The sequence below is a fragment of the Ctenocephalides felis genome, unplaced genomic scaffold (genome assembly GCF_003426905.1).
Source record: "Ctenocephalides felis isolate EL2017-DRISC unplaced genomic scaffold, ASM342690v1 CF-g0.4_SCAFFOLD_00845, whole genome shotgun sequence".
NCBI lineage: Eukaryota > Metazoa > Arthropoda > Insecta > Siphonaptera > Pulicidae > Ctenocephalides > Ctenocephalides felis.
The window spans coordinates 76346534-76357804 of NW_020536999.1; the positions used below are offsets into that span (position 1 = coordinate 76346534).

Here is an 11271-nt window from a genome sequence, read left to right on the forward strand (position 1 = left end):
GTGCGGTGGGCTTAAACTTGCGCAGTTAAACTTGCATTTCGTTTGGTCGCTACTTTTCGTTCTAACTTTTTTTGTGTATCTTATTGATTTTATATTTGTTATAATTCATTCGTATTTAATCAAATGGAGAGTAAGAAACAAACATTAGATGTTCGCGGTTTTCAAGACTGTTGGACGAATGAATATGGATTTATGCAACAAAAGGATCGTGCTGTATGTGCGATATGCCGCGAAAGTGTAGTATGCCGCACGTCAAGTGTACAAAGACATTTCCAAACCAAACATCAGTCCACATTTAATAGCAACGATGAGAAATGCGAAACTATAAAGAAAGCTGTTTCTTGTTATAAGAAACAAATAACTTTTTTTGTGGAATGACTGGAACGAAGGCTAAAGCGACAGAATGCAGCTTCGCAATTGCTCATTGCATAGCTGCCAAAGGCAAACCCTTTACAGATGGAGAATATATAAAGGAAATTTTTATAAAAAGTGCTGAAAAGTTGTTTAGCGATTTACCTAACCAACAAACCATATTATCCCGAATTCAAGAAATACCGGCTTCTGCGCGAACAATTGAAAGAAGAATAACTGAAATGGCAGACAATGTAACAACAAAACAGAATGCTGGATTACAAGAAGCTGTTTCATTTAGTGTTGCTGTTGATGAAAGTACCAACGTAAATGATATTGCGCGGCCTGCAGTATTTGCACGGTATTGTGATAAAGATCAAGTTTATGAAGAATTGTGTACTTTGATTCCTCTGTCTGGGACAACTAAGGGGGAAGATATTCTTTCTTCATTCATAAGTTATTTTGACAGCAAGAACATTAATGTCAAAAAAATATTTTCTGTAACTACTGACGGCGCAGCTGCAATGATTGGCAACGATAGAGGATTTGCCAAACTTCTTGAAAATCATATTGGACATAAAATATTGAACTTCCATTGTATAATACACCAGGAAAGTTTAGTTGCCAAAATTTCGTCACAGCGCTTAATTCCTGTAATGAACACTGTTGTTAAAATAGTTAATTTTATAGTGTCTCGCTCTTCACTAACACACAGACAATTTAAATCTCTTTTAGAAGAAATGGAAAGTGAATATGTTGACCTTCCCTCATACAGCCATGTTCGTTGGCTTAGTCGAGGCAATGTCTTAAATAAGTTTGTGTCATGTCTGGAACCCATCAAAGTTTTTCTTAACGAAAAGGAACAACATTTCCCCGAATTGAACGATGAAGAATGGTTAGGCAAATTAATGTTTCTGACCGATGTAACAAATCATCTAAATGGACTAAACTTGAAATTGCAAGGAAAGCGCCAAACGGTGCTCGAATTATTTGAATATTGGACAGCATTTGCGTCAAAATTAAATATATTTTTACGTGATATTAACACGAGCACCTACAAATACTTCCCAAATGTGAGAGCGCTTGCAAATGAATCGACTGTAAACAACAATGAACTCAAAACCTACGTTGAAGCACTTAAGATGAATTTTGCAAAAGATGCAAAGATTTTGAAGCTTATGTGCCTATATTTTCCTTCCTCATACAGCCAGATTTAGATTCATCAACAATGCCGTTCGATTGTCCAATTTTCGAGTGGATGAATGTTGATAATTTCGAAATGGAAATTATCGAACTAACATCGTCAGAATTATGGAAAACAAAATTTAAAGAACTACGAAAAAATCTAGAAGATGACTCTATAGAAAAATCGACGACGACTTTGTGAACAAATTTTTTCACACATGAAAAATATTTTGAGTTCACAAAGAAGTCGTTTAACTGAACATTCAGAATCATGTGTGAAATTAAAAGTAACAAATTATACCCCGGATATTGAATTGTTAAGCAAAAATGTACAGGGACAAGGTTCACATTAAAATTGTTTAGTTTATGTTAGAATTGTAGGTTATTTGTTAATAAATATGTTTAAAAGATAAATTTGGTTTTAATTCATCTCTCCTAGAACCTAATTATATATTTCAGAATCAGGGGCGTAACTACCGCCGTATCAGCCATATCAGCCCCAAGCCAGGGGGGGGGGCCCAACGTCCGTAAGCAAATATTAATAATAAAAAAATTATTTCACAAAAAGCGAATTAATCGTGAAAAATTTGTTCAGTGAAATTTAATTTCATTAAGAGAAATGTAAAATTATTGTTTTAAAGTGTATTTTTCCGGGCCATGGGGGCCCAACCTGCCCAAATATTAATAGAATCTTACGAATTTTTATCTTATTTTACAAATAACAAAAGTTAAAATAATCATGAAAACTTCCTTGCAACTAAATTTAATTTCGAATAAAACATGAGCGTGTAAAATGTAAAAATATAAAGAGAGTTGCGATTGCGATAGAATAGAAAACTAGCATTTTATTAAGTCATTTTGTGCAAATTAAAAAATTAAAATTAATTCAGCAGTTTGCTAAATGTCTCTAAAAATTTTCAAAGGAATGGAGCGTAAACGACTGTTTGTTGCTAAATATACATATTAATTTCTGAAATTAAACAAAGATCAGAGACTTCGACTCAATTAGTATGTTCGAATAATTACAACTTGAGTAATTTAGCAAAAACACCTGTCTTCATGAAACTTTCGTCTAAATACAGTAAGATCATCTCTGTTAATTTTTATAACCAATTGTAAACACTCGAAAAATATGTCTAAAATATGAAATTCAATATTTATTATATCGCTGTCAAAATTCAATACTTTTGCTTAAAATTTTCCCGAAGTTATTTTTGCATACAATTTACTCAGTTTCAACCGCAAATGCCGAGAAAAGTTTTTCAAAAATAAAACTGATACAAAATTAGCTAATTAGTTGTAAGTCTTAGGAAACTTTGCTTGTATTTCCCGATATGTGTAAATAATCGACACAATCAATAAGAATTTAGATTTATTCCAAATTTTTTGATTTTTTAAAAGAAAAAGAGGGGATATAATCCGAACAGTTCTTGATTTTGAAACGAGGGCGAAAATTTTAGCACTCTTCTCCTAATTTCGAAAAATCGGCTCAGCCTATCGTTGTAAACAAACATTTTCTGGCAAAAAAATTTAAACATTTCTTTCAGGAAGTTAAATACTTCTATGATACACAAACAGCACTCAGATCATTATTGTTCATAGAAGCAGAAACTTTATCCACAAAAAAATTTTGATACGGGGCCCCGCCAATGCACGCTACGTCTTTGTTCAGAATTAAGGCGGCACTCTGAATCATATTGGTACAGTTCCTTGGCACACCACAGTTAAAAGGTTGCCGACCCCTGGTCTAGAGGATCGTACAAGTTCAAATGTGGAAGTCATTGGGCCATCTCAACTGGAATCTCCCTCTACAAGTCAAATTAGTGGCACTGTCAATGTAACACCTGATGTAGTAAGACCGTATCCGAAGGCCGGCCCCAGGAAATTGCAGGGTATGAAATGGAAGAAGGGAAAAACTAGAATATTGACGGACACACCCGAGAAAAGACTTATAGAAATGGAAGAAGAAGAAAGACAAAGAAAAAATAAGATCAAAGAGCTCAACAAAAATAGAAAATGCTTCAAAAATACAGGACAGAAAAAAATTCCGAAACTTGCTGATGAATTTACTTCCAAACTAGAGAAAAACAGGAAAATTAGCAGCGATGATGAAATAGAAAATGTTTCAGTTTCTGACGAAACCGTTGTTGAAGCGGAAGATTTTGATGAAGACGATGTGATCGTTCTGGATAGAAATTTCCAGATCAATAACTTTGTATTAGTGAAATTTGACACCAAAAAAACTGTCTACCATTATGTTGGAATAATCGAAGATGTTAATCAGACGATGGCAACTGTAAAATTTATGAGAGTGAGTAAGTTAAGAAATACTTTTATATTTCCTGACATCGAGGACGTAGCCAGTGTTCTCCTGGAGGATATAAAGACAAAATTGCCTACACCAACGACATGGATGAAACGTGGCAGCTTAAAATATAAATTTGACAAGCCTCTATGGATCATACCAAATATAAGATAAGTTTAATTAAGTCTAACATCGTGCAGTACTGATTCTAAGTCACATTGTTAAATTTTTCTAAAATCTATGATAAGAAAAAATGTTTGTATTACAATTTTTTATAGTAATGTTATACAATACTTAAGCCTAGTAGTATAGTAAAGCAATTTCGTGCATATTAAATACAGTGCCCAAACCTCCCTACATGGGTGCCCAAACCTCCCGACCGCCGGGAGGTTTGGGCACTTTGGACATGTGTTCGAAGATCTCTTGTAACTTTGAAACTAATTACAATATTGAAACTTTTCTTAATAATAATTACGACCAAATATGTGTGCTCCCTATATTAGGAATAAAATTTTGATTATGATAAAAAATAACAGTTTATTAACATTTATGTAAAAAAGTGCCCAATGCTCCCCTACTTCCCTAAATGTATATTATTGAACATTAATAGTTCATTGTTTGCAATAGCTTCATTAAATTTATTTAAACATGTATTAAAAAGTAGATGATAAAATAAATTTGACGTAATAAATACTTCCAAATTCAATATTATTTAAAACTTTATGTTTTACTTTAAATTATTTTTTCTGTATTCGATTTATCCAATCAAATTTTAATGTTCAATAATATATGAATTTTTAATATCAAAAAAATGCGATGGTGTATTAAATATGTACCAGTGACAAAATAATTTTGAGAATCGAAGACTCGTGCTCACGGTTTGTGCAATGCTTTGAGACGCCGCTACGGGCGGCAGTTAGACCGGCATCTTAAGAAAGTGTGATATTGCTTGCTATGCTGCTCCCTTGCGCGCAGTCAATTATTTGAGTTTTAGAGCTTAAGTGATTATTTTTTATTATTAGTTTATTGGGTTATTGTACTATAAATTTTGAAAATGACGGAAGATATTAAAATGTATGCAGTGGTGGAAAGTAATGAAACTAAAAACAATAAAAAACGGTAGAGTTAGTACCAATTAGTTGGCTTAATAAGGATAATTCTAAGTGTTTATGGCTGCCCAAAAAAGATCAGAACAAGGTGTTGAAGTGGGCGGAACTTGATGTAGTACCTGACGAGGAGACATGGATAAAATATCCAATCAAAATTATTTATTTATGTACATCAAATACTATAATTATCTCTCTCGAGGTATTATACAGTATTATCTCTCAAAGTAATTTTGTTTTTCAATAGACATCAAAATCGAATTTAAGGGGGTATTCTGGTCTAGAAATTTCAAAAAATCAATTTTTCAAAGTTTAACTATTCAAGAATGTGTGTACGAGAGGATTTTTGAAAATTCGAATTATTTTCGGAGATATAGGCATTTTGCTGGCGCGGCATTCAAACTGGTTCGGCCGGATAGAATCGTACAATAGACGGTAGGGACTCTCCGGGACCGATTCTGCCGCAATGTTATGATAAGGTCATGTTATGAAGAATTTTCCATAGTAATATAGACAAAAGTTATGCGGTTGGTGTTCAGTCAGGCGAATTTCTCAGGTTTTCTCATACAAAACATAACCTAAAAGCCGCACAAATGTCAAAAAAACGATGTTAGATAAGTGTGTGTTTCTGTTTCCTCTTAGGTAACATACGAGTGACGTTGCAGTTTATGCTTAAAACGCCGGAATGAACAGCAAATGCATGATATTTTGACAGCATTCAGTATGATTCATTCGCATAATGTATGGGGAGTCGGAGCGTAACATGCCATGCCGTAACATTTCTCTGTTATGCGCAGAATCGGTCCATCCGTCTACCTGAACCCATATTTCTCCGTTTTAAACCTTTTGTTCTACTATATATATATATATATATATATATATATATATATATTTATAGTAAATATATATATATGTATATGCGTGTATAAGTATATATATATATATATATATATATATATATCTTGATAGTTACCAGCTAGTTATTGATTTTATTAAAAAAACAAAAAAATAATTTGCTATCTCCTCATATTATTTTTTATTTTTTACAATTTTGTTTTTTCTTGTTCAAACTTTTACATGTTTTGCATTTTCCTTTTGATCAAATCCATTTCAAGCACTCGTGTTCGATGCGTCCGTGCTTCGTTGCATTTGTCCTTGATACGTCCCCTCCCATCAATACGCCTAGTGAAATATTACAGTCGAGTATGGTGCTCGGTATGGGCGTGTTTCTTGCCTCACAATGTTAAATTTTAAAACTTTTAGTCAAATTAGTTTTCAAATCTTTTAGTTTTTCACAATTTTTTCTACAAAAATGTTTTTTTCTAATATGTTATCAGTTTAATTTTTTAAATTAAAGTTTTTTTGAGTGTTTTTGTCCTGTGGTGTGTATAATGTTTCTCTATGTTATAATTAATCTATATTGGTGTTTACATTAGTTAATAAAATTTTCAAATTGTTGTAGTTGCTGAATGATGACACGCATCTTGTGTCGAAACGTATAAATAAAAGTTTTTATACTTTATACCTTTTTTATTTCGACGAATACACTGTTTGAAAAAAAAAACATAATTTTTGGACCATTTTTTTGACATTCTCGAATTTTTTAAAAATACTAAATTTTGCTAGTTTTTAAAACTGCTAGTTACTTTGAAATATATATATATATATATATATATATATATATATATATATATATAACCCAAGGTGATTTGTATCTTTTCTATTTAGTATTCCCTGAGATTCAGCTGCTGACAACAGTGTTATTCTAACCTCTAAAACACGTGGACTTGTGTAGTAAGTGAAATAAAAATATTGTGAGTGATTGTTTAATTAATTAAGTGAAAATATGGATAAAAAATCCTCAGCCCAAAGAGTGACGCGTCCTGACAGATCCAAAAAGCGGAGCTTTCACGGCAATCGACACACAGTGGAGAAGGAGGACACAACTTTTACAAGTGCATCAGCAGTAAAATTACTTAAAAGTAATGATGAAGAAGTTATAATAGACAATAACTACGGCTACTGTATCCTCGAGTTTTTTACAGTTTTTTCAGCAATTTCTTCAATGGTGTTGTGTGTTTCTTGCAAGAAAGAAATTAAATTCTCTCGAACGGCTCACCGCGGACTAGGATTTAAAATAGCATTGCAATGTTATTGCCCAAGTGTAAGGTATTTATTATCATGCCCATTTATTGAAAAATCCTTCGAAGTAAACCGAAGAATGATATTTGCTATGCGACTTCTGGGAGTTGGTAGGGAAGGAATAAATATCTTTTGCAGTCTGATGGATATTTGTCAAGGAATATCAATCTGTACCTACTACGCTTGCGTCAAAAACATTCATACAGCCGTGTCTTCAGTTTATAATCTAATTATTTCCAAAGCTGTAAAAGGAGAAAAAGATTTAATTTCTGAGTGCGATCCTAATGCTAGTCCAACAGAAATTACAGTTTCTGGCGATGGGACCTGGAAAAAAAGAGGGTTTAACTCTTTATTTGGAGTTACTACACTAGTAGCTAAAAATTGTAAAAAAGTTGTTGATACGATTGTGAAATCCAGTTATTGTCAAGGTTGTAATCTTTGGAAAAAGAAAAAAAAATCGGATATTTCTGCCTATAACGAATGGTATGAAGAGCATGAAGAGTCCTGTACTATTAATCATAAGGGAAGTGCTGGTAAAATGGAAGTAGATGCTATTGTTGAGATGTTCTGTCGATCTGTTGAAAAACACGGCGTAAAATATGTGAAATACATCGGAGATGGTGACACTAAGACCTTTAAGGGTATACTTGATATGGATCCTTACGATGGTGATCCGTTGGTACAAAAAAAAGAATGTGTAGGACATGTACAAAAAAGAATGGGTGCTAGGCTAAGGAAAGCGAAGAAAGACAATAAAGGGGTCGGTGGAAAAGGTGAAGGCAAATTAACTGATAAAATGATCAATAAATTGTCTTTATATTATGGTTTAGCGATCCGTCGACACCCTGACTCTGTGAACGATATGAAAGATGCAGTTTGGGCCACTTATTATCATAATAGTTCTAGTGATGAAGACCCACAACATATGTATTGCCCACCTGGTACAGACAGTTGGTGTAAGTGGCAACAATCTGCATCTGAAAATACAATAAAAGATTTTGTGCATGAAACTAAACCTCTGGCTGATAACGTTTTGACAGTTATCAAACCTATTTACGACAGTTTATCATCGAAAGAATTATTGACTCGATGTTTAGGCTCAGAAACGCAGAATAATAATGAATCACTCAATTCATTGATTTGGACTTTTGCGCCTAAGCATATTCATTCTGGAGCTCAGATAATTGAAATAGCCACATTTATTGCTGTTTGTATTTTTAATGAAGGTTTCATTCCCATTTTAAAGATGATGACTTTGATGGGAATTAAAATTGGTACAGAGGCTCATTCATTTGCCGTAAGACGAGACAACGCCCGAATCGACCGTTCTGAGGTACGAGCCTCTAACGCATCGAAAGAAGCCAGAACTGCTCGGTTAGAAGAGAGAAACGCCGAAGAAAGTTTTTATGAAGTCGAGGAAGGCCCGATGTATGAAGCAGGAATGGCAGATTAGATAAATGTAAGTATAAAATATAATTTCATGACTTAAACTGCGAATAACTTGACGCGAACGGCGGGCAAAACTTTAAACGCGTTTTTCTCGAAACTGTCTTTTTCAACCTGATACCCATGATATCTCGAGTTCTACTGAACCGATTGACTTGAAATTTTCAGGGAATCTTCCTCATAGACTCCTCTCGGTCATGAACTAGCCCCATCCCCAAATTCCAAAATTTAGTATTTTTAAAAAATTCGAGAATGTCAAAAAAATGGTCCAAAAATTATGTTTTTTTTTTCAAACAGTCGCCATTTTATCAAAAATATTTTTTTTAACTTGTCCCTAGTTCATGACCTTGCGACATTCATGTAGATTAATAATCTTTTTATTTTTTTCATTTTAGATCACTAGAAGGGATGAAATCATGGGTATGGCCACCTGCCAATTTTTCGAGACCCCCCACTTCATCGGCTGCTAAAATTTTGGATTTTGAAAAAAAAAATTTTAAATTTTTTTCCTGTACTCTTAAAAGGTTAATAAATAATATATAAAAAAATGGATGGTAAAAATATTAATTGCCTATTTTATACAGCACTTTAAAAAAGACCTAAAAATCATGCCTCTAGACCAGAATACCCCCTTAATAGTTAGCACCTTTTTCTTTGCACAACTTATTTTTACAATAAAAATAACTGTGCTCATTGTTGTTGAAATTGTGTAACATAATTTATTGATGTGTCAGAGGATTATGCCCAAGGATCACGTCGTTTAAAAAGATCATTTAAAACAAATGATATACAGACCACTGAAAATGAATCAAACATTGATAAAGATAGATGGCCTGTTTTATTAAATTCTAAAAATGTCTCTTGCTTATTATCGCAAAAACGGCTTTTGAACAACAACAATAATAGAGACTATAATGCAAACGATGATTTAAATAACTCAGAACTCTCTGAAAGTGAAGAAATTACCCCCGCGGAGAATTTAGATATTGAAATTAGTGCAAAAGCTGCATTTGATAGTACAACGGCACAACCCAAAGATCGTTCTTATTATTTACAGTATTACATATTCTTATTTTTTACAGTAGATATCATATGATTCAATGGAATGATTTCAGTAGATATCAATGGAAAAATGATTCAAGCTTCTGAAATTACGTGTATGTAAATTCAAACAGTTCTCGAGAGATTTATGAGCCTTCAGAGAATAGCGACTCGAGTTATATAGACTGTAGCTCACAGTCCCCTATAAAAAAAAAAATGAAATTGTAAAAGTCACAAATTATTTAATTGATGACAATTTGAAGGCCTATACTGAAGTCCTTCAAAAATTTAACGTAAGGGGGCGTCCATTAATCACGTGAGGTTATTAGGGGAAGGGGGTGGGTTTGACAAAAATTCACGAAATATCACGTGTGGGAGGGAGAGTATGGTAAGATATCACGTGTATTTATTTTTTAACTGATTTTTTTTAAAAAAATTCAAACATTTTCAAAAAAAGAATCAAAAATTTTTGTTTTTTCACGTAACTAAAAATACACGTGATGTTTGGTGGGGAAGGGGGGTAATTTTGAATACCACCACGTATCACCAAGGGGTAGGGGGGTCCAAAAATCCTTAAAAACTAGCTCACGTGATTAATGGGCGCCCCCTAATGTTAGAAGGTCTCAGTGTTATTTCTAATACCAATATGACTAATATAAAATTATCTTTAATGAAAATTCGACGCCAAGACAGTTTTGAAAGATTAAGTGAACAGTTCGGAATGAGTGTAAGCAACGATAGCATTATTTTTAATAAAACAATTTCGGTATTGACACATTTTTTAAAAAGCTTGTTTACATGCCTGAGCCTGATAATATAAAAAGAATACTACCGATAGCATTTAGATCTTCTTATAGTCATGTGGTAGCTATTATTGATGAATTTGAGATTCAAATCGAGCAACCGAGTGATCCAGAGCATCAATCATTAACTTGGTCAGAGTACAAAAAGTGTAATACTTTAAAATATTTAATATCTTGCACACCGGATGGCTTTATCAATTTCATCTCAAAAGGATTTGGAGGTCGAATTTCAGATGAATTGTTATTTCAGGAAAGCGAAATAGTAGAAGAGCTACCCGAAGGTTGTGCTGTAATGGCTGATCGAGGATTCAAGAATATTGTTCAGCTTCTTGGCAATAAAAAGATTGAATTAATTAGACCACCTTCAGTGAGTGCTGGAGTTAAATTATCACAATCCGACGTTTTACAAGGCAAACGAATCGCTGCTCTACGTATTCATATAGAACGCGTGATTGGACGAATGAGAGAGTTTGATTTTCTCAAACCTCATGCGGTTGTCAATCATAATATGTTATCTTTAACAGACTATATTGTTATCATCGCTGCAGCACTAGTGAATTTACAAATACCTATAATTTCAAGTTAAATTTAAGAACATTTTCATGACAAAAGAAATGGCTAAATGGCTGCCATAAATATATCAATATTAAGAACATTATCAGAATTTGCTTTTATAAATCCTGTATCATACACAGTTGAACTAAATTAACTTCAACAAATTGTTATTGAAGGAAAATTTACCACGTGTTAATCAAGTTCCGTAAAATATAGTCGTAAGCACTGCACTAATAGAGTAATAACGGCACTACGCTGTTATGAGGTTGCAATTACAATCTGACGTCACAGGCACAGTAGCCAATCGTGGCACGTTAACGGTCACATGACTAATTTT

At 33.2% G+C, this 11271-nt stretch overlaps 2 protein-coding genes across 2 annotated transcripts; both read left to right on the forward strand.

The window, feature by feature from the left end:
• Nucleotides 1-374: 374 nt before the first annotated feature.
• LOC113389579 (general transcription factor II-I repeat domain-containing protein 2A-like) lies at nt 375-1568 on the forward strand. Its single transcript, XM_026626602.1, has one exon. The coding sequence runs from the start codon at nt 375-377 to the stop codon at nt 1566-1568; it is 1194 nt and encodes a 397-aa protein (XP_026482387.1).
• An 8806-nt stretch (nt 1569-10374) lies between these two features.
• Nucleotides 10375-10965, forward strand: LOC113389590. Its single transcript, XM_026626613.1, has one exon. It carries the CDS (start codon nt 10375-10377, stop codon nt 10963-10965), a length of 591 nt encoding a protein of 196 aa, XP_026482398.1.
• The last annotated feature ends 306 nt before the right edge of the window (nt 10966-11271 follow it).